The sequence below is a fragment of the Cephus cinctus genome, unplaced genomic scaffold (assembly GCF_000341935.2).
Source record: "Cephus cinctus unplaced genomic scaffold, Ccin1 Ccin1_scaffold0006, whole genome shotgun sequence".
In the NCBI taxonomy this organism is placed as follows: Eukaryota; Metazoa; Arthropoda; class Insecta; order Hymenoptera; family Cephidae; genus Cephus; species Cephus cinctus.
This window is the reverse complement of record NW_014332757.1, coordinates 2,608-27,649: the sequence shown is the minus strand read 5'-3', so window position 1 is coordinate 27,649 and position 25,042 is coordinate 2,608. Positions and strand designations below refer to the sequence as shown.

The window sequence follows — 25,042 nt, the reverse complement described above, 5'->3', positions numbered from 1 at the left end:
CCTAAATAAATTTCTGCGAAGCCACTTTTTCCCCTCGAAAATAGAAAGTTTTTATTCCGCTCATTTTTTTCGCAGAGTGCGTATTACTTGAGATATTTCGATGTTTCAACATAAAAAATACCGTGTATAATAGCATGTCATTTTTCAATAGCAATATAATAATACAATCATTAGAGATATTTAATAATATTTTTATACCAATAGGTACTCCAAAAAAAATGTTATACTCACGAGGCCCGTCCTATTTGGATTACACTACGAGACCTTGATAAGTGTTGAAAATCTTGAAAATATATCATTTTGCATTTATTCAAGAGTTTATATCAGAGAATTATGTAAGAGAAAAATGGCACCATAATCATGTGTTAATGTGCAACGATAATCAATTAATTGAAACAATTCAGATCCATATATCGAGCATGCCAATATTTGGTAAGCTATTACGAGAAAATTATCCAATTAAATTTTGATACTAGAATTGATTTCGACGATTACCTGGTTCATGCAATTAAGATACTACATATTGAAGGAAAAGTTGTGAAACTTAATAATTTTGTTTGTGTTGTACCTAATACAGTGACACGCTGGTGATAATGAAATGTATATGTTGAGAATAATGGTTAGGCATTTTTGAGAGGAGATGGTAACTTTAAAATACATTTATGAAGTATAACTATATTGGGCGGTATGCGCGGTAGGTTAGTGCGCATACAGCGCCGTAGCATGTGTGAGAGAGTGATCGAGAAAACTGGCCGAGTCATTCGGGTTCTTCTGCTTCTCCGTCGGAATGTCACAGACTGATGATATGTAGTAATAGTTTACCGAGAGCCTCATTATTAATAAATAAGTTTATTCTAATATGAAAATGATCATCTCTTTATTTATAGTAACCACGAATCTTAATAGAATAAAATGCACCTTTTATGTTTCTACCATTTCAATATTTCTTATGTATTATTTTAATTATGAACACCATATATAGGTCATATATAAATTATATATGGTTTTTGTATGTCTAGAACCGTTTGTGGTACATATGTATATGATCCATATATTTTCCATATAGAATTTATACCATCTGGACTGTATTTTCGACTCAGGATATGTTTCTGTCAGCTTTAGTTATGAATCTGTGAAATAACTGTATTTGACAGATTGTTTAGTAGCAGTGTTTCTTCGAGGATAGTTTTATCATCTTGATACAAGAATCGTTTCGCAGGTACGTCGGGATACGTTGCACATCATAAGTATAATCGTACCTGCAGGCACGATAAACCAAGATAGGTAGGCCATATTATTAAAATTGCGTACGATTGGCACCAAGGATTTGAAGTAAGCATGGACAGCATTGAAGCTAAACATTATTGCTGTCTTGCTAGTCGAAATTTCCGAATGCATTACAATACTGAGTAAGAAAATGAAATTTTAGAGCACCGTACAATCTGGATAGAGACATTGAAACGACGGAAAGTAATACTCGGTCATATGAGGCAATAAGTTCAAATAGATTCTGGATGAACTTCGTATGTAAAGTAAATATTTAGTATCTGTAATAGAAGGGAGTGGCACTCCATTCGCTTAGAATTGAGTTAGCACAAGTAACTTTACGAACAGGCTGTTGGTAATTATTTAGTTGGCACATCTAAGTAATCATCAGGGGAATATATGGAACCACAAAGTTTAGTTTGGTATTTTCATTATTTTTCTCGGCATACATTATGTAGAATTAATATGCGCAAAGCGTTTAAGGAGAGTCGAGTATACGGGATTTTTTTTTTACACATTGATATAGAGAGTATATCTTCATCTGCGAAATTTCAACAACTTTATCTTTACCTTTTTCGAAACATTTTTTTGAAACGGCAACATTTAGCACTACTTCTTATCAACACGGAATTCCAACGTTTGCAAGCATAATTCATGTGAAGACGCTGCAAACTTATTATTGCAAGCTGTAAAGAATATCTTTAGCGGTTCTTATGTAAAAGTTCAGGTACTTTACCTTCACCTTTAACAATTAGTGAGGTCCGGATCGGGAATTGGATTTTTGCCACTATGGCCATTGTTTGCAACGAAAAATTGTTTATTATTAAGTAACGGTTATAGTGGTTTTTGAGGTCCCTGAATCCGAATCTGGACTTAGAATTTGTTACAATGATCAAAAATGTCGTATACAATATCAAGGACTGAATTCATAGAAATTAAAGTTATAATAGTAATCCTTTGAAATTCGATTTCCGAAGATTTTTGAAACCTCTGACTTAAAAACTCATTATAGAGTGCCATATTTCGAGATGGCAGATCCAATATGGCGGATGGAATGAAACAAGCAGAGAACAAGTACACTGGATAGTAGTTACCCTTTTTTATTTCAGAAATTATTCTAAATATCTTGCGTTCCGGTCTTCCACTAACAAAAGTTGGCATGGCACTAATTAGCTCCAAGAAGAGTGAAATTTTCAAGTCAAGCTTTGTCCGTCATTTTAAATTTGTTGTTTCTGACTTCGAAATCAAAAAGAACGCCATCATACAACCCCGGATTATGAGTTTCATGAAAAATGAGTGATATTTAGTTTTCTTGTACCTTTTAAGTCCGCTATATTGGAGCCGCCATTTTCAATTTCAAATTTGTTACTTTAAAATCGAAAAGAGCACCATCAAACTTCCGGATACCAAGTCTCACGAGAATCGAGCTAATAATTTTCAAGATATGAGGGGAGAGCATGTATACGTGCTCTTCGTCTGTAAAGGGTTGAAAAAGTTATGTCCCATTTGTGGCATTTGCCTTCATTTTTACGTAATGAACAGGGCTACAAATGGATTAATTTGATGTTTGTATGTATAGGGTACTAAGAGGATTACAAATGGTACATTTACTCTATTACAAGATATAAAGAATACAGTGTATGGAATAGTACATTCGCCACTAGGGAGGAAAGTGCGTGATTTTCGCGGAGTGCGAGGTTTGCTGCCCGAGCACGAGGTGAAAGTCTGCGCTTCTTCCATGTGGCATATAGTACTTTTTACCCGACTGTTTTTAAAATAACCACATTTTTATGCCTGCACCGGTACAACGCTACAATATATAGATGTAGGTTTACATCTCATTTCTTTTGTTTAGAGTTTTTTTCTTCCCGCAATAATCACTTTTTTGCCCGCAAAATCACTTGTTTCTCCTCTGGTCAAAAACTGATTACTTTCCACCCGCGTTGCAGGGATAGAATATGGTCATTTTATCGTAGTCGAGTAAAAAATAATTTAATTCAACGAAATTTCGTTCCAAGTAGGACTCCTCTGTTGTTTCGTCAGAATAGTGATATCTGATTGCAATTAAATACTTTGATAGTTTCGACCACGATCTTGTATACAGGTCTGGGCACTTCCCTATCCTCAATCTCTTATCTCTGATTCAAAAGGAAAGTTACACAAAAAACCGATGCGATGCCAATTAAATAAAATTTAACAATCTAATTTTAAAGTTAGAAAAATAAGGAATTGATGATTTAAAAAACTGAAGTTAAATGGCCCAATTCATCTAAAAGTCATGAAAATTAAATGATGCTATAATTGCGTGTATACTGAAAACTTTGAACTTGATGAAAATACCTCTGGACAAGTACAAAAAGTGAAATATCTGCACTTTTGCACTTGTTGAATTTATGTTGCATCACTATATGAAATTGGTTCCACAAAGTCCAATTCTCTTTGCAAAAAGACTTTCTCCGGTTCGAGTGTAGGAATTTCGAATGAAAAATCTTTCACAGGATATACATATACTAATGTATACAGTCAATTTTTGCTTGTATCCTAACTTTTTTACTGAATTTATTTGTAATTCCTGTGAGATTTACAAATGCAAATTCCTACCATAGTGATTCAAGCAGGCACGATGCACTTTTTGGTCATTCTTGCTTCTTCCAATTCCAATCACGGTATATATTACACATTATGAACAAAGCTGCAGGTCACGTATTCAAAAAAAAAGATAACTGCGCACGCGTAGTGGTACCACGTGATCGCATTTTCAACACTAACGCCTCTTGCGGTAGATCCACCTTAAGGTTACGCGTTTTTTGTCTAAGTGCCCAGACCTGTATACAAGATCGTGGTTTCGACATGTGTCACAAAAATAGACAACAACTCAAAAATCGAAGGCTAGGTTATCCAAAATAATAACATTTACCAAACGACTTATTTTTTTGTATGGTAAGTAGTAAGATTATTAATAAGTCTCATCTAAGTAATTAAAGCATTATTTTCACGTAAAAAGCTATTAATGACAATAACCTACAACGATAACCTATCGATATTCTTCATTTTCCGTTTTCAAATAATCAAATATCGTTTAATTTTACTGTAACAAGTAAAGAGTTCGTCTACGATGCTTCTATGTAATTTTATGTCCCGAAGTACAAGCGATTCAACTTCAGAGTATTCCACAAGTTAGTATAAGCATCCCCAAATCACGGAGAAATACCACATTTCAAAATGATTTAAAAGAGAAAACCAAAGACATGGACCATTTATTTTGAAAGTGGTGTAGGTCCATTTTTGAACAAAATGAGATATCACGTAATTCCTGCTTAATTTAATGTAAATTTTGTATGTAGAACTAGTCCGTGTTTAATTTCTTAAAAAATTCTCTTATTTTGTACAATATAAAATTGGTCGGTAAATGAAATTACATAATCATCGATTATGAAAGTGGGGTAAGTCCAATTGACAGAGGTAGGTGGCTTAGCAGATGTTTGCCGATTAGTAGCCTGTTATTTTACATTTGTTTTATATTACGTGTCATATTGCGATAAAAAAACAGATAAGAAAAAACACTAATGGAGAACAGGTAAATTGGTTGCAAATATGTTGGATGAGGTTTCTCAAAAATGCACCATACACTATTTTATATAAAACATCGATGAAGGACAAAGAATTTAAAACTATAAATTTATTACCTACGCGTTCTAGAAGACCGCTGAAATTTGAAAAAATCGTCCTGGCGCCTTTGTACCAAGATGCCAGGCCTATTACTTATGAAAAATATAAAGACATCAAGCAGTTATTACCTTATATACCTCCGGTGCATCATGCATATTTCGAAACACTGCCACATGCAGAGCATAAGTAAATACTATCAATATCTTGTAATTTTTACAATGTAATTAGCGTCTAAAATTAAAAATGCTACTTCTATTTTATGTCGTGTCATTATTTGTAAACAAAATTGGATTAATATGAAGTATATTTTAAGTGATATTTGATTTTTCAAAATTGAAATTAAACGAATTTTACAATTGTCTAATTTTGAAAGTGGTGTAAGTCCATTTGCAGCCCGTAAGTATACATCAGTTCAGTAAAATACGCCTAAAACAAATTTATATAACCAAATTACATATTGATAAAACAGTAGAAACATTGCCAGACTTCATATAATTTGCCTACATTTTTTAATTAACAGATATGTTAACATTTAATTTTCTCGAAACATGAGAAAATGGACTTACACCACTTCCAAAATAAACAGTCCACATGTATCCTTTTATTTCGCCCACAGAAGGTCCACACCTATTTCTAACCCGCTTCCACTTCCGGTGTGCAAGCTGTAACATGGTTGTAAAATCCTAGAATATCCAAAAATACATAAAGTTGAGCAATGGCCTGAGAAAGAAATACAAAAATATGTACTGTCTTTTTTTTTTAACAATAATGTTATAACTTGCACATCGGAGGTGAGACAGGACAAACGAACATTATAATCGGCTTACATTGTGACAAGAGTCCTTAACAAGACAAGGGGGTATCCGAGCAAGCACTAGTTCGCTGCCGCGCTACTAGGTGGCCAAGGCAACTCGCATGAAAATACGTAGGACCGGGTAAATAATTAATCCGTCGATGTTGCGGTTTTTGTCTTCGTCATCGATATACATATATACTTTTGTATCCTGTATTCTATATCTAATATTCAGCTTCTCTTTCATCACGGAGAGAGACAGAGAGCATTTTTTTGTTATCACACCGTCCGTTGAGGAACTTTGTGGTTCTAGTTTCATTTCAGCAACTTAGTCCAGTAGCGTAGCGTTTAAGCTACCCTGGACAAATTAGCAGAGAGTGGTGATCGGCTTTCGCATTATCCGTAGGCGGAAGTGTTGGCTTCCACAGTTTCAAGTCAATTCCTCCGACATTTCTAATTACACGGGTTGTAACAGAACCGATAGATGATACCGAATAGAGACTCAAATTATAATAAACGAGGAAAAGTTTACCCGAAAGAACGTTTTATTATTGCTGTAACACAACTATCCCTTTATCGTTCCGGAATCCTGGTTCACTCTAAGAGCTAAGTAGCTAAAATCGTCATTCGAGGGAACTGGTACTTCACCAGTCTTGACAGTTGAAAATAATATACGTTACAACATTATAAGAAAGTTCGAAATGCGAAACGAAAGTTCGATGTCTCTTCACTGTCTTATATCTTATGCTCATTTGGTTTGGCTGCTAGAGTCTATACACAAACGTGAACAAATGTTTTTAATTTTGAGAGAGCTTGCCTAATTACATGTCAGTCAGTGTTTTAATAACGAACGCGCTTGGAAACTTGTAAATCGTATTAGCTGATGTGGATACGTCATAATATCTTCGCATTAATATTCGTCAATCGATCAGTTATTAGACAGCTCAGGTATCATGTTCCACTTTATAGTATACTCAATTAAAGATAAGAACAGTCACGAAGCAAAATTGCGTGACATTATAATTTTAACATATTTCACGGATCTCGATAGTACACACTTGGACTCAAAAAACGTATTATTTACTTTTGCTAAAGGACAAGTATTAAATATTAAATTAAGCGTATCACTAATAGAATTTTCTAGTCTTTTCCCCGATAACGAAAAGGACCTGGCCTGACTGACACTACACTGAAAACGAAATTGGTTGAACCAAAGAACTTTTCTTTGAATTCACTAAATCCTCCGGTTGCAGGTAGCAAACAGTATATTCAATTGTTTCAACTAAATGTTTCGTAGTTGAAAGATCATTGTGATTGCTAGCAAGGACTAAGTATTTCATATATAACTACGTGAAAGTTGTTTAATTTAACAAAATTTTTGTAGCACCAAAGGCCCATGACAAAGAAGTGCAAGGTGGTATTTTTTAACCCCAGATTTGTCTTGCTTAACATTAAACTAATTAACGCTAAATAGGGTATGTAGTCGTTTTCCAAGATACAGAATCTGAATCTGAGGAAGAAATTTCAAAAAATTGGAAATAGCGGCTCCAATATGATAAATGCTCTTCCATATTTTCAATTTTATAGAATGATGGGATGGATCTATGAGTACCTGCCAAATGTGGGTTTATGTAATTATGTTGATTGAGGCCAAAATATATCCTGGTAGGTTTTGTGGAGAAGTCAAATGCCTGGGGGTCGAGTCTCTGTCCAAGTCTTTACATTTTTACCATGGATCCTACAGTCATGGATTCTACAATTATTTAAATCATTTTTACCCGAATCAATCTATAAAGGCGGGTACCGTGATTCGAACCCAAACTTTCTGTAATACCAGCTTTCAACCTACCTTAATGACCCCGACCATTTCTGAGGTTAATGATAATATTTATAATATATAACTTGTTACTTATCCACACTATTTCGAATATAGTAGATGAGATAGGTTCGGAGGCATTCAGAAAATATGAATTATAAAACAATGATTTTAATTATTGATTTAAACAGTTGATTTAGTTGAATTTGACTTTTGATTGTAATGAAAACATAGGTACTTAAAAAAAAAAAAAATAATATTCTTCAACTAAATCAATTTTAATTGAAGTTCTATGAAATATAAGTTTGATCGTATTATTTATGCTTACAGTTAAGAACAAACAGATTGTTTTTCTTCGCTAATTTCTGTCTAAGTTTGTGTAAAGTTGCGTGTAGCTTGACGCAAGTTCAAATGAGCGTTATTTCCTACTAAGGTAATATGGATTTTTCTTACAATGTCCCTATTAGAAATTTCCTAGTTGTTTCCCCAACAATGAAAAGGTCCCGGCTGGACTAACGATAAGGCTAGGCATCCCTAATAATGGAAGCCTAGTTAGGATCTACCTCTGTAAAAAGTTATTGGGGCACCCCAGATATAAAATATGGTTTCCTTACATCCATTAATAAGGTTTCCACAATAAGAGTTCCCATGTCAGTACCTAACTAGGTCTCATTTTTTCCTTACCGAAGCATTCATATTAAAATTTAAGGTGAGGTTTCTTTGTTAATGCCTGATTACGCTGATTTGGTATAGTCGAATTAGTCCTAGTTACTATTATGAATAAAGATAATACGAAATGTAATTATAATTGCTGCCAATATTAATTTTACAAGTTTTACCATTCTTAAATAAAATTTATTGCTCAGAATTTAGATATTATCTAAGTATTATAAAATTCTTGTATTTATTGCATTATCGCTTCGGAGAAGTTGTACAAAACTTAATATTTTTATATATACAAATATTGACTAATGTAATTCATACCTAAAGTAATATTTACAAATTCTATTGGTGGCTCAACGGATAGAGTGTTGCATTCCTTAATTTTGAGCTTCCTGACAATCGTAAGTCCAACTCCCACTCACGGCAGCACAGATAGTAAACCTACAATCTTATTTTTTAAATATTGTTTTAATCATACAATTTTGCCATTATGGCAATTACATATTTCGTGATTTTTGTTAAGGGCGCTAGGTAGTATTCCTTGTTAGCGCCTAAACAGAAGTATAGGAACCTAGCTTGTGTCCGGTTAGGACCCATATACAATTTCTACTAGTGGTCAAGAGACGAAAAATGTTTCTACACTGTCTCACGACTTTTTTCCTTTAATTGTATTTATGTACTCATGAAAATGTGAACTGTGATAAAACATGTAAAATAGCCTCGCAACCAAGTTATTCAATTACACAAAAAAATCTTCGCTGACCAAGGGGTTACATTATACGTACCACAATGAAAGATGGCAAAGTTGGTAGCATTGGACAATCAGCCATGACGTTGACATCTCTTCTTTAACACAAAAGATTAATCAAACCACGATTAGTCTCTCCTAACAATATTTCATTCTTCCAACTGCCCACCCTATAAAAGGGGTTAAGCGGTTTTCCATATCTTAGAAATACCAATGCCGTTTGAACTTCGATGACGTTTCTTTGTTAACATTATTCCAAATATTTCTAATCTATTACTTGAGAGATTCTATTTCATTATCTTTATTCCATATTTGTCAAATTTAAATCTGCACTTTGAGGCGGTGTTGATAAGATATGCGGTATATTCTACAGTATCTATTCTTTTACGAGATCGGCGGTATGTTTTGAATTATTGACTTATTAAAAATATTAATTGTCTTTTAACGCCATTCTACAATGCAACGGAACACGTAACACGGAACATATAAGCGATAAGATCTTCAATTGTATATTTACCTAATTCCATTGGATCCTCCAATTAAGAAGGAGAAAATCGTTTTTGAAACCGAGCGTTTACTTAGTCTCTAAGATTTTGGTGCCGTCTTGGACTTAGCAACAATACGGAAGCGGTTGCTAGGGTCGTTAAGGATTTCACGGAGCACGTAACGTCATTGTCAAATGTTATTACCTGTCACCTGTCATTATCTGTCAATATATGAATATTAAAAAAATGTGTATGCGTTTATTCATATAGATAAGTAAATCATTACTTCATTTTTAAAGTCACGATGTCTTTTATCGTAGAGAAATTTGATTTCTCTAACGATATTGATAATGACCTCGTCTATAGAGTTGGTAATGACGGTGACAGGTAATGACATTTGACAATGACGTTACGTGCTCCGTGAAATTCTTAAAGGGCTATCTACAATGAGACGTTGTCGTAAGAACTAGGCGGAAGCGTTAGTCGTTGTCGTTGTCGTGCTGTCGGAGACGGGGCAGCGTTCCGACTTCGTTCCGACATGAATCCACAATGTCGTTACCGTAACGCGTGACACTTCGATTCCGCAGTCAATCAGAGTACAGAATATTTTGTGGCAGAGGACGGTGTTGCCACCGGCGTGTACGTTAACGTTGTCGGAAGACGGAAGAGATGGGAGTTGGTCATCTCTCTTACGACAGCCGACTACGACATCCGTCAAACGCTTCCGTGAAACGACTTCATTGTGGAACGCACGTCCCGTCTTCCGACAACGACTTCCGTCATCCGTCTTACGGTTACGTCTCATTGTAGATAGCCCTTAACAAACCTAGCAACGGCTTCCTTATCGTTGCTATGTCCAAGACGTCGCCAAAATCGTAGAGACTTAGTAAACGCTCGGTTTTAAAAACGATTTTCTTCTTCTTGATTAGAGGATCCAATGGAATTAGGTAAATATACAATTGAATATCTTGCCGCTTATATGTTCCATGTTACGTGTTCCGTTGCATTGTAGAATGGCCTTTACCCTGAATTGTATTGCATTGATTTTAAAGTTTACATTAATCAATCGCGCTGACATTCGTAACATTTCTTCTTTACATATCTATAAAAATATGCTATTAATTAAGTCACTCCATTTTTAATGAATGGAAAATTAAGTCATTATAATCATTTTTACATAGAGTACTTACTGTACGTATTAAGAATCGGAAATATGTTTTAGCGTAATTTATTATAGACATTCACACAAAAAAGCATTCTTTGAATAATTCTTATTAGGTAGTAGGGGCCTCGATAATTTTAACTCAATCATCTTGAATAATGACTGCAACAACAGAGTTTTAATTTAACTTATGTATTATCGACGCGCTCGGTATTTTAATCGAAAAATGAAGCTTTACTATTTAGCTATACATAGTTATTTGAATTTGGAGAGAAACCCTTTCTCCAAAGTAGAACAATCATGTACTTGAATCTCGAATCAACCACAATATGAATATAAATAACGGTACACTTGATTGCGAGAAGGTTGTCAACCAACACAATTGTAAAAAGTAGCCAGTGGACAAACTTGCGGCAAGAACGATTAACCGATTCTTTCTTAATAGGCAAAAAGCCACTTCTGTATTAGCCAGGTCAATTGATGGCTTCGGGGATGAACACAATATACGATCTGGATTACATGGGTTGGCTGTTTCACACCATCCCCTAACTTCGTTAACGTAGCATGGCTAGTTGGAATTATGATGCGATCGATAACGACCAAATGGCTCTCGTGCTCGGCAAACTTATTTTTTATCTCTCCCGGTGTTCTCAACTTCGGACACTTATTATTCTAACATTTATTTAGATAGATAAATTTCGTAAATATCTACTATTGCTATAAAAATGATAATATTTTAGATATTGTTATCACAATTACTTTGCCAATTTAATAGACGCGCTAACCCGGGTAAAAATTTAAAGGCGTACAACAAGTTGACAACCGGTCAAAATCGAGTGTTATGAGCCTGTTGTATGCCTTCAAATTTTTATCCGGGAAGTAATGCTATTTTATAGCATCAAATATACAATAAAGGAACTTAATTTTTGTGATGTATTTTCGAAAGCACTACTTGTCATATAAACAATAAAACAATAAATATACGAGCATAATGATATGTTAAACATAGTGTTAAATATTTTCCTGTATTTGGACTTTCTTCACAGTTTTATTCATATTTATTACGACTCTGATTTTTACATACTTACTTAAATCTTATACACTAACCCAGTTTTATTGTTTTAACTGTTTTCTTATTTTCTAATGTCTCACAATTATTGTGAAACTAATACGATATATAGACGAAAAAATTAAGTCAAATTACTTACAATTAGTTTCTACGAGATCTCGGGTCAATCTTGGCGCAAGTTTAAATTTTATCGAGATCTTGGATCAATGTTGATTCGAGTTAGGGACTAACAATAAGTTTAACAAAATGTTACGTAGTTGAAATGTTATTGCGATTGTTGATAAGGAGTATCAAATAAAAGTATTTAATCAAAATAATCAAGATGTACTCTAAAGTAGGTGAAAGTTGTTTAAGGAGAAATTAGCTTTTCTTGCGTTAAATATGTCTTGTGAATTTTCTACTCGGTAGCTTTTAACCTAGCTTAATCGATCACTGGCCAATTTTGGAGGGATCAATAATACTTATTATATACATATACAATATATATAAATAAATTTGTACTTACCTACTATTTCGAATGGTGTAGCTTAGGTGTTACACAAATTTGGAGATATTAACAAAATATGAATGATCAAACAAGGATTCTTAATAATAATTCAAAGAATTGATTTAGTTGAACAAGCATATTGACTTTTGATTTTAAAGAAAAGATATGTACTCTTCTTTGAAGAAAATAATACGCTTAATTCAAATGAACTGTTGTTGAAATACAACGAAATACGAGGTTGGTCGTAACGTTTTCAGTTACTACAAACATCAAAAATTTTGTTTTACTCGACTAATTTATTGTTTGAAACGACAAAAGTATTAATGAGTCTTCTAATCCTTAATTAATCAAAGCGAAGTTTAATGAACGAGTTATCCATTACAACTACACCGCAGCTTAAAAGAAATAAAACATTTAATTGATTTGACCACGTTCTATTGCAGATTGAAACAACTGGATAGGTATAATCAAAATATATAAATTTCCGAGTAGGATGTCCCAACAAAATGTTAAAAATAAAGTTTCAAAACCTGTTCATAGAATAATTTTTTGAAAGTTTTCTCCTTGTGTAAAGGTCCACACGTAGTTGTTTATCAACATTTGGCAAGTCATTTTTAAATTTGGAAAGTACGTGGCACGAAGTTATAAATGTTTTAAATCCGAACGTGTTCAATTGATATTAATAAAGAAAATTTGTTGTCAATTGCTAAATTTAGGAATAATTTTATAATTTTTTATACGTTTGGTGATAGATTACTTAATGTTTTTAATTTTTGAAAAATTGTAACAGTAAGAAGAAGATTCATTATTTAATGTTGATTTGAAATTGATTTGAAAGATTCCTACGTAGATGGTAACCTTGCCATGCAATTTAGTGATATCAATAAAGAATAAAAGAAACATTTTGATAAATAAACAAAATAATATTCAAATAATTGGATAAAATTAATAAAAATAAATGAATAACGAAAATCTAATTTAATTTACAAATAATTATTAATCAGCTAGCTGTCATCTAACTTCGTCATGTGTAAAAAACGAATACTATCTACGAAAAAACATGTTTATACTGTTATGATTCGATTATGCTTACACTGAAAAAAAGGTTTGGTAAACTGAACAAAAATTATTTTGAATTAACTAAACCCGGCGGTCATGGGTGGCAAAGTAATTATGCAATTTAGTTGACCAAAAAATTGTATCAAACTCGAAAGAAACATTTCATATGCAACAACTATGTATATGCTTGACCCAACAAAGTGGACAGTCCATTCAATTGAATATTTCATTATCTTTATTCTATATTTGGTTAAATGTACCCAATGTACGATTACGTTACCAAAATCTTTACTTCAATTAATAAGTTTATCTTTCGTACCCAATTTTATAGTATAGTCTGCAGAGAAAAATAATGTGTTCAATGTGAAACCAAAAAGTTTTACCTGACTACACAAAATATCGTCGGTATTCAATATTTATGTTGCTTGATTTTATGTATATATTTTTTGAAAATATCATAGGTATTTCTGGAATTTAGTGTAAAATATTAGGCCTTGCCTCTAAGGGGTAGGAGAGGATTCCTGCAAATTATAAATTAGTTTGTTGATTCGAAGAATTTGATAGCGAAGCAGTGCGATGAATTGGACTACTAGGTGCTGTACGTTAGTAGTTCTTATCGCCTCTTTGTCTCTTTTTCAGAATTCTATAACAAAGTTTGGAGCTTATCGGCTCGTTGACCCCCTTTTGCTTGAAGGTAAGGCAGGAAGGCCTGTCTCTCTGGTGGCCGGTGGCTGTATTACGCCGTTTGGCAGTGGGCCTTGCTGTGCGGCCCCTTCTCTCGGTGGATGGTTTAGGAACGTTGCTTTAGTAAATTTATTTCATAGATAAAAAAAGTGTTCTAACAAGTTTGTTCAGGTATTTTTTTTCTAAGTGATTGAAACCCTTTTAGCCCTTTACACCTGCACTGTATACATATATACACACATATAATATTACGGAGTTTCTTGAGAATTTCCGTTACGACCATTTGATCCGCACAATAATATTTTTTTTTTGACCTACTAAATCTATAATAGTTACATTGCGATATGTGATGTCGTTTACTAAACCGTTTGATCGATGTCACCATATTAATTTGTCCTGCCGAACATTTTTGTAGTTACGACGTGGGAATATTTAGTTAAATTGACCAAAATATTTGATCGATTCAAAATTTGCAATATTCTACCTAAGTGAATGGATTACTCAAATCAACAGCAGATTTCCTTGATCAGATAAAAGATACAGTTGAAATAAATGTATGCAGCGCCAGTACAATGACTGTACATCCGATTAAGTTGAAAAAGAGAGTGTTGAGTAAACTCCGTTTTAGTTTATTTTAATACAGTCGTGCAATCGAGATAAGTGTAGTACACATTCGAAACAACTTTATCAGTATTATTACTTCAAGAACGTTGTAAACAATTCAAAGTTGTTTCGATTGATACAACTAAATTTTTCGTGATCGCAGTTGGGTAGTTGATATTAGCAAACCTTTTTCTCAGTGTAGATATCTTAAGGTTTTTAAGGTTACAGAACCCGAATCTAATATCAGATTTTTTAAATTCAAAATGGTCAATCCAATATAATGGATAAAAAGTCGTAAAACTACTAGGATTTCTATGATTCTCATGTATTTTGAGGTCACTGAATTCGATGTTGGTATCACATTCTGACAATTCGTAATGATAGATCCATTATGGCAAACGAAACTTTTAATATAGTTAACGAAATAGTTGACACATGAAGAAAGAAAAAAATAGTTAAATAGTTGCCGAATCCAGAATCTCGAATCAAACCCAGATTACGAAAGTTAATAGTATAAATATTCCAGATCGGGATGTGTATCATATACGCACCATTCAGTTTATTTACGTAATATTTTGATAATAGCAAAAGATTAATTTCATATAGTTGGTATTCAATGCATGTTGGTACTCGTGTCTATTGATAATTAAACTATATCGGATCGAATCGATAGGCCTTATAATCGCCGTGAGCATCACACGCGCTGTCTTCGACTTTCTCATATGCTAATGAAGATGCGAATGTGTGTCGTATCTTGGTATAGTTAAAATTCCAGTATACTTTTGACTTGGTACAAGTAAATATGTAGGTAGCTAGGTATGTAGGACGTGGGCATATGTCTAAATATTTGCAAACGAATCTGACCTTAGGATTTCTCATGTACATAATAAAGATATCACTTTTATTCCTATTTTCCAGATGACTGCCCGAACTGCGTAGACGAACACAGCGGAAGTTTGGCTGCTTCAAGATGGACGATGCCACTCTTAAAACTCGGAGAAAAAAGATACTATCTTGGAATTTTCTTCAAGGTATGATGATATTTTTGTCATCACCCGTTGCCACGAAATGATAATTTCGCTGCTCGTAACCATTACTTTGGCGTGGCCACTCGGAAATATCACCCTCGAGAAATCCACATCTTGCAGCAGTGAGAGTTCTTGGGATTTGTCGCTCGTGCGATATAACTTACCGTACTTGAGACATCGAGAGAAAACTCTGGGTAAACAGAGTATATATATATCCGGATAAATAAATCATAAAACAAGCCTTTCTAGGAGTCGACCAGTTTCGTCCAAGATATGCCGGTGTATTCGCAACGTAGCAATTTGATGGGGACCCTAGCGAACCTGGCGACCTTGTCAATATCGTTATAAAAGTAGGCGAGGAGATGACGCAAATAAGTTTTCACAATACATCCTCGTATCCTCAATCTTTTAAGCGGATTCGAGAACGGGTTATAGTGTTCGACCTCATTTGCAAGAAAATAATAGCATTCACAATTCTCTTTGCATTTTTACTCCTTCCGCTTATTTCGCTCTTGTGAAATTCAGGCTCGTCCGACATTTCTAAGCCCTAAACAGAATAATGAACTTTGCAAGACAGGTAAATTGAGTTTGAGGTTCAATTTCAGTCAGCATGAAACTATCAGTTTCATTAATATCATTTTTATCATAATAATTATTAGTAAGATAGCCATGCGTTGTAACATCGATAATTGATATCACAATTGGTTTTACTATGTGATTAATTAATTAAAATTCATTCAATTCATTTTGAATTCATTTTGCATTCGCTTCAGAACTATGTGGCTTTAATTAATGTTGTACAACCAGTTACGGGATTAGATGGATCGGATAGTTCCTCGTACAAGTTAAATAACGGAATGTAGCAATACGTAACGCTTACAGAGACGAGTTAGAGAAGACTAGATAGACGTGTTATGGCGCAATTGCAGTTAAAATTGGTTATAAATAACAAAGCGCATTCTTTAAGAGTCATTGGATCTTTTTCTTCGATAGTTTCAAGCCCACGATAATTCCCTAGAAAAAGTTTTACTACACGGTGAGAATGTTTCATTAAAAATTGTCGTGGTTCTACCGTAGAGATCAAATGGATGAGCTAAATTCAGCTGATGCAATGCTCCTAAATAGCACTATACGTTTCTCAATGGAATGAAAATATCAATCAGGTTTTGATTATATTAATAAGATTTTTGGTGTAAAACAACATAAAATTTTACATCGAGCGAGATAAACTTTACCGCGAAGCGCAGTAAAAAGTTGTAAATAACAATATTTACCGTAAGCCCTGTAAAATTCACACACAAAATATCGTGTATTATTAGTAATAAGTCATGCAATGATAACGATGTCTCACGATTACTGGTTTCTACGGTAAATTTTCTCGTGAATTTCATACCAAAAATTGATGAAAAATTCTCTCCGTGTATGTATTCTCTTAATGTGTGGATATATTAGGCAACAGAAGGTACCTGTTATAATTAAATCATACCGATAAAGTGATATAGGTCAGATATTACACAAGAGCCATAGCAGAATATCAGCATTAAATATCGGTCTAGTTGCACGAGTCTTCCACACTGATTGACTTGATCAATGAACATACTAAAGTAACTTTCAACTTGGGCGTTTTCCGCGTTCGTGACCCGCGGAAGCGTTTTGCGTGATATCCTCAGGCCGGCGGGACCGTCCGGGAAGTCTCTCTTTCGAGAAAGACTTCCAGGGATGCTTGAGTAACGAATATTGAGGCTCATGAAACCGGTCAGCCGAAATACTGGTTTTCTGTCGTGCAGGCAAACTGGTACAGGGCGTCACAGTACTGCCGCTATCATGGCATGCACCTGGCCAGTATAGCGTCCCAGGAAGAGAATGACAGGCTTGAGAAACACATTAAAGACTTTGGACTTGGACACGAACATTTCTGGACTTCGGGTACTGATCAAGCGGAGGAAGGCACTTTCTTTTGGATGGCTAATGGTCGCCCAATTACCTTTGAAAATTGGAACGTCGGAGAGCCAAATAACTTCCGGTAAGAAATTACGGCCTTTTATGACTTCTGAACATACCTTTGCCAAAAATCCTGTATACGTGGATAATTATAATAGTCGTTGCTAAATATTAATTCCACCTCTAGGGCACTTCTTAACGTTGTTAACTGTAAGAAGATAGTTCTTCAACATGAAGTTGATATTGAGCAACGACTATGACCATATTAAGAACAGTAAACAAATTGGTACTACTTTTCAGATACGAGAATGGCGAGGAGGAACACTGCTTGGAGTTGTGGAATAGAGATGGTAAGGGTCTGAAGTGGAACGACAGTCCCTGTAGCTTTGAAACATTCTTCGTTTGTGAAGTGCAGTGATCCCTAATTTTTAAGAAGTATAAGTTAAATTCCGTCCGAGTTAATGAGTTGTCTGTCTGAACTTCAGATACAGCCCACGAAGGCCGAAGTAAAAAATCAAATTCTCTCTTTCTGTTAAGTTAGTGTTCTATACTGGTTTTATTATAGATTGGTGCAAAAGGGAGATTAAATGCATGCGATGACTTGTATTACTTACGCCTATATTCCGTAAAGTAATTGCATAGAGAGACTCGCTATGTTGGAACAAACTTTTATTATAATGTGCAGCTTACCTGTAAATGGAAATTATTTGAAAACTATTTACGCCTAACTCTCGTTATTAGTGAAACTCGTGATCCTTACTGTGGACATCGATTAATTTAAACTATCATCGGTATTTAAAAATTGCAAATCAACGCGCGATGTGTGAGGGACATGCACGAGTACAATGCCAAACATAGACTGCCAAAAAATCCGAAGCAGCTATTTTGCTTTAATGGACATGATTCGATGTATATCTATGAGTAGAAGTAGTATGTGCGTCAAGTGTTTAAAGAAATGGTAGTCATATGAAAACACCAATAATTCATCAATTTCTGAGTTCAAATACATATGTAGAATAATATTATTTAGCATAGGTTATTATAGATATCATAAATGTTACAACGTTTTTTCTTATCTTTGATAATTTTAAGTTAATCCACGATACAAATGAAAGATTCGTACACGTACGTTTAGTAAGATAACGATTATTTGAAAACTTTATATATAAACGGTACACATAGAAAAATAGTCAGGTGGGTCCTTCTCATAATAGAATGTTTGGATTATTCCTGAAATGAGAGATTATACTGTCATAATCCGTTTGTATCATAAATCAATTGAAATATCGGTCGCTTTCCTTCTTTTGTTTATTATTTCTATAAAACTCTAGTAGCAACACCGATTAATATCGAAATGATTCTTTTGACATTTTCAAGTGGAAATACATAAAATACAAACACGCTTTTAAAAATCTGTAGCAGGATTCTATTATCGAAAGCGGAAAAAATATTGCTATACAATTCTTTTAAACTCGTCTAGATTTTAAAAAAGAAATAAGATTTAAGAAGAAGAAATTTAAGAAGAAATAAGGCAAGCTTTTACAGCATTTTCTATTACTTGCACTGGCATGCACTGATAAGAGTGTTAGTTCCATTGATAACTTTTGATGCACATTATTTCACCACTCCCTCTTCCAATCAATTAGTGCGGATTATGTTTACAGGTACGAGCTTACGGCCCATGTGAGTGTATCTTATTATCTTTTGCTTAATATAATTTTAAAAATCGCAAAATAAGAGTATAAATTGCACTCGGCATAATGAATAAAAACTCTATGAAAGTAATACAATTTTTTAAAATAAAATAATTTTGAAAGTGTGCTGAACTCATTTCGTTCCACGCAAAACAGACCATTTTAAAACTAAGTGAAATAATATAGAAAGCGCTTTGAATTGCATTGATTACTTCTTTTCTTTTTTCATTTTTATTTGTTTTGCAACGATAAAATTAGCAATTTTTCAAATATTCGTTACGAGATGCCAGATACAAAGTGCGGAACAAAAATATTCATATGACAAGAAGGCCGAAGTAAAATGAACTGTAAATTTCAAGATTGATTCTTTTATTCACAAACGTGTAATGATATATTACACTTCGATTTTGATATAAGCAAATATAAAATATCACGCGTGTTCGAATAAAAAAGTTAATTTAGAAACTTCTAAGTTCATTTTATATCGGCGTTCTTGTAAGAATATTTTGTCCCCGACTGTATATGTTGTAAGTTCATCTTGGACTAAACTTCTCTTTATAAAAAAGTATGTGTCACTACCTTATTAATAAAAACATATTATTATTAATTTGTAATTAAAATGTGAAATTTACTGACTGTTTTAAGGAAGTATCTACGAATATTAATTTAGGAGATCTTACCATAAAATTCATGTATGTTATGGATCAAAATACTATGAAGTAGCTTGAAAAATTAAAACAAATTCCACGGAGTAGAGGTAACGATATTCGAAATTAAAAAATTTTTGTAGTACGGATACTTACGGCAGATTGGGTAGCAATAGTTATTTCTACAAATTGTACGCATTCAAGTAGAAGATTGCAAGTAAAAAACTAAATGAAATTAATAAATGAATCTTCCTACAAAAAAGAAATCGTACGTTTCGACAGTAAACGAGAGAAAAAAGTGAAATAAATGAGCTAGAACGATTAGAACCATGTTAGTAGCTAAAGATGTACGAGACGTAGCAACGTCGCATACTGTACCTCTTTCTGCACCTGCGATTAGTCGTGTTCGCCGAGATCTGTTAAAGTAACAGAAGAAATTACCGAGTGAAAATAACGGGATGGCACTAGAACAAGATGCCTTTGATCTAAACCATGTGGTAAATTTTACCAATCTCAAAATTTAAAAAATTTTTTCATTGTGAATTATCCGCTCTTAGAACGGGGTGGTACAATTTCCCTCGAATTCAGCAAAAATATTTTCATTTGCTAATTTCTTGGTTTTTACAAACAAGTGATGTGATACCAATCTCGTCACTCTTGCGAAATTGCCGCGTTTACCTCTCAACATTCGCCCTATGAGTTGAGCCTTTTTATTCGTGACAAAATTAAGTTAGCACAACAGTCAATGGAGTGTCTTTGCACATGATAGTTTGTAAAATAAAAACTAGAAATGAATGACATTCTTTGCTGCTACATTACACAATGATAAAAGAAATAGTGTACAGCATGCCACGTAAATATGATTTCATCAGACTGAGTAATTATGAGGTAAGAATAGACAGTGTGATCCTCAGAAGCCTGCTTAAAGGAAGTTTGTATTGGATTGCGCCGGATACCATAGTGAAAGATATAATCACTTTCTTCTCATTATAAGCATCTGAGATCTTGAATCGAATTTTGAAAATAATACTATAATTCTTTAATTTCCTTTACAGTAAAAAATATGAGTAAGAGTATGAGAAAGTCAGTCACTTCTAATTAAACTGATTATTTCGTTGCAAAGTCTCAATAAATCGATAAATATATCATTCAATGTATGCAACAGTCATAACAGGTTTAATATGCATAAATCAGACAAATTTGAATCAGGTAACAATACCAGAAATAGAACTTGTTCCTAGAATTTCATCTGCTGAAATTTCAAATCTTTATGCATAAACTGATTCTCTGTCTACATTGCGCACTATTGTATAATGAAAGAAATCATTTGTCACTACAACAATTTGTGTCGATAAACAGGAACCCTATTCTCGAAATCGTGTCATAATTGTGGCATGTCACTTCAGTAGTTTCGTTTATTACTGTGATGGCGCTGGTAGGCAATTTTGAAATGAAGTAGGACTGAGGCCCGTTTTCTTCGACGTGGTTCAATGTATTGTATAAACTCGGTTTAACTGTGCTATTAGCCAATCAGACCCTTTTATTTTGAAGATAACCGGAGCTTATGCATTAAACCGCATTCAAGAAAATGGGCCTCAGTCCTACTTCATATCAAATTTGCCAGACAGCGCCATCACAGTTATAAACGGAACTACTCAAAGTGGCATGCCACAAATGTGGCACGATTTCAAGAATAGGGTCCCAGGAAGTTTGTTCAGTCAGTGACAATATAAAATTTATCGAAATGGGGAGCTGGACCAATTTTTTCCCGTTTTTCGTAATTATGGTACTATAAAAACTATGAATATTGATGTCTTAAGTAAATAATATGCTTATATTTGTCAAACAATTATATTAATCATGTTGCACAAATAGCATTTCAAACGCCCTGTTGAGTCACGTGACAAAATGGCCGTAAGACTTCATATCCCCCCAAAAAACACTTACGTGTAAAAAACTACGCCAAGTACAGGAGTGCTGTGTATTACTCTTATAAAAAGTATTGATATCAGATTATTAAGGCCAAGTACATAGCCCCAAACAAACACTTACGTGTAAAAAACTACGCCAAGTAAAGAAGTGCTGTGTATTCCTTTAATAAAAAGTATTGATATCTGATTATTGAGGCAAAGTACATAAGTACATATGTTTGCCTATTATATGATCTAGCACTGGCCCATCATTTTAGTTGTATTTTCAAAACTTCCTATAACGTTTTCACTACTCTTTTACATTACTACTGCTTCCCGTAGTTGATTATGATTTAATGGTCATTTAATAATTAATAAAACTTCAGGTGGTTCTTTATAGAGTACTGCCTGGCGGGTCCGTGCCAGGAATTCCAAAGTACTTACTTTGAACATACTAATAGTATCCTAAGACTATATGTTTGTTATTAAGCTTTCACTATGATTATTATTTACGAGTCATTGTTAATATGCTCTATATAGGAAGTTGACACTGATTTTGAGTTTAATGACTGGCATAATGAACGCAAATTTATATCAAGAAATGCACGGACCCGCCAAGTAGTACTCGATAAGGAATCACATAAAGTTTTGTTAATTATTAAATGACCATTAAATCATAATCAACTACGGGAAGCAGTAGTAATGTAAAAGAGTAGTGAAAACGTTATAGGAAGTTTTGAAAATACAACTAAAATGATGGGCCAGTGCTAGATCATATAATAGGCAAACATATGTACTTATGTACTTTGCCTCAATAATCAGATATCAATACTTTTTATTAAAGGAATACACAGCACTTCTTTACTTGGCGTAGTTTTTTACACGTAAGTGTTTGTTTGGGGGATATCACAAGTTTTTGTTGCTCAACGGGACATAGAAGCTCTAAGCACTGAAATATACATTTTCACAGATATAAAATGTAAAATGTCGCTAATCAGAAAAATATATTGCGTTGTCGAAAATGTTTGATGGCATATAAATTTAATTTGTAACTCCCTTGTTTTTTAGAAATGCATAAGATACATACAAATTTTTAAAGAAAATGTAATCTTCAATGCATATAAGCGTCGTTAATGGTGTCCAGCTTGTTGAAGCCATGTGGTAAACGTAAGAGAGGAGAGTGTGCTGTATTATTTACGTACCTCACGCCGTGCGAACAACAGAGAGGATACTATAGTTTGAGCGAAGCACCAAAGCGTCGCTCGTTGCACACTTTTATGGGCACTCTGGACTTCCACATCCACTACCTAGATACAAGAAACTACAGAGCGGAACACCTGGACACCCTGGACTTCCACGACACCTAGATACAGGAAATTATGGAGAGGAACATCTGGAAATCCTATATCTCTAAAAATTGTCACCTAAAATACGAAGAATTATGTCAAAGCACACACATACTATAACGTGACAAAACGATCAACCTCTCAGTACTCCTGTACTGAGAGCGCACTCGTTACAAATAGACAACAAGGACGCGCGGCTAGTGTCAACACTAGCCGATAGATGAAGAACGTCTCCCGAAAGTCAAACCGAGGAAAAGTAGTATCAAGATAATCCAATAGAGGAGTAGCGCTTCTCGCTAGTAAATATCGAATTACAATTCGTTAAATACGACATCTCAAATAAATCGAGGCAAGGTAGTCGAAAACCTGAAGTATTAGAAAAGATAGTCGAAAACCTAAATTATTAGAGGAGATAATCAGGATTTGAACAAACGAAGTATAACTTAGTCGAGAAGTACCGCGAAAGAACGGTATCCTCCGCGTAAATAGAAATCCGTCAGGATAGTGCAGACTTGTGTCAAAAGATTCATAGCAAATAATCTTGTCGAAAGGCTACGGAATATTAGCATTTGCTGTTCCGATTAAACCGCAACGTAGAAAAATTGTCAAATTTCTGAGGAAACCACCGTGATCTACCTCAGAAACTTCAGTTATCGCCATTTTGTTTTATCTATTATTCGCGCCGTTAGTAGTTGCGTCGCATCCAGTGCCATAGCCAATAGGTAGGCAAACCGCCACTAGGGCGATGGAACCAACACCGGCAGATCCTCTGTACCTCACATACAGGTCAGAAAGAGATAGGGATAGAAAACAAACATAGGCCTTTTCCCTACAATACCGACAATTGATTTGGACTGGGTAATTGGCACCGATTACAAAACTACTGTACCGATTATCGATTATTTAATAAACTTTTATTTTATTTTACTTTACGCACCTGTGTCGACTACATTCTTAAAGCCGCCAGCTCCGAGCACTTACCTACATCCCATTTCGTACACTCATAAGCAGCGTACGTAATAGCACTATTGACAAACGTTACAATAACACGCGTGTTACGTAACCCGCCCGCAACGAGGGACAACAGTAATATTTACAGCAATCAGCTGGCGAGTGGCCTAGTGCCCGACTCGTCGGCTTCACAATATTTACAAATTTCGAACGCCGAGACAATAACGGTACTTGACCTCCTGGGAATTCACCTAATATACCGAATACGTTGATTCCTCTCTAGGAATCTAGATCTTTCGCTTATCGACAAGCGCGTGTATCCTATCCCGTTACAAGTACTTCCGCAGTCAGAATCAGTTCCGGAGACCTATTTGTCTACTGAAATTATCAGTCAGGCAATACGCAATCCCCTTACTGTTTCCTTAGTACCCACGAATAATACCGGGAGAAACACGTACCACTGCGCGGTACTCGCGATACACGACACAAGCCCGAAACGATTGCGTGTAGCGTGGACTGGATATTAATAATTTGCATGCAATTTCTTCAAACATGCTCTACGAATACTCAAACACAAAACTAAGAAATAAACTTTGATACGAGATAACGGATCCTCCAGATCGCCACCAAACTGACAACGTTGGATATCAACAATCGTGTAAGCGGGAAGCGACACGTGCTGTCTGGATTAGAAATCTAGCAGCTAACTCTAATGTCCAGTTAATCTCGATCAATTACAAAAATTATCTGACTCGGTAGCGTCACTCACCGAAAAGAGCCTTGCCCAAATCATCTAAATCTTCCGGATTCATGCTGTACTCTCTTACTGAACACTCTTTTTCTCTCACTCGACACTCTTGGCACACGCACCCACGTTCTCGACGTTAGCTACACCGCAAGTGACGCTACCCGATCGCTTGCCCGCTAACGTGCCCTAGTGGCGCGGAGGAATATTAACCTTGGGCCCAATCAAATTTGCGCTAGCCCCTACGCGACCCAATTCGCCCGCGATCTTCAAATG

General features: G+C 34.6%; 1 protein-coding gene across 1 annotated transcript in view; it reads left to right on the top strand.

Annotated features, from left to right (window-relative positions):
- Positions 1-19,292, top strand: part of LOC107266881 (C-type lectin 37Db) — a 41,684-nt gene extending 22,392 nt beyond the window's left edge. Inside the window, exons 3-5 of the mRNA XM_015737999.2 lie at positions 15,423-15,535; positions 17,320-17,555; positions 17,774-19,292. Coding sequence (XP_015593485.1) covers positions 15,423-15,535; positions 17,320-17,555; positions 17,774-17,891 — 467 coding nt within the window. The 3' untranslated portion in view covers positions 17,892-19,292. The remainder of the gene's footprint in view (positions 1-15,422; positions 15,536-17,319; positions 17,556-17,773) is intronic.
- Positions 19,293-25,042: the final 5,750 nt, after the last annotated feature.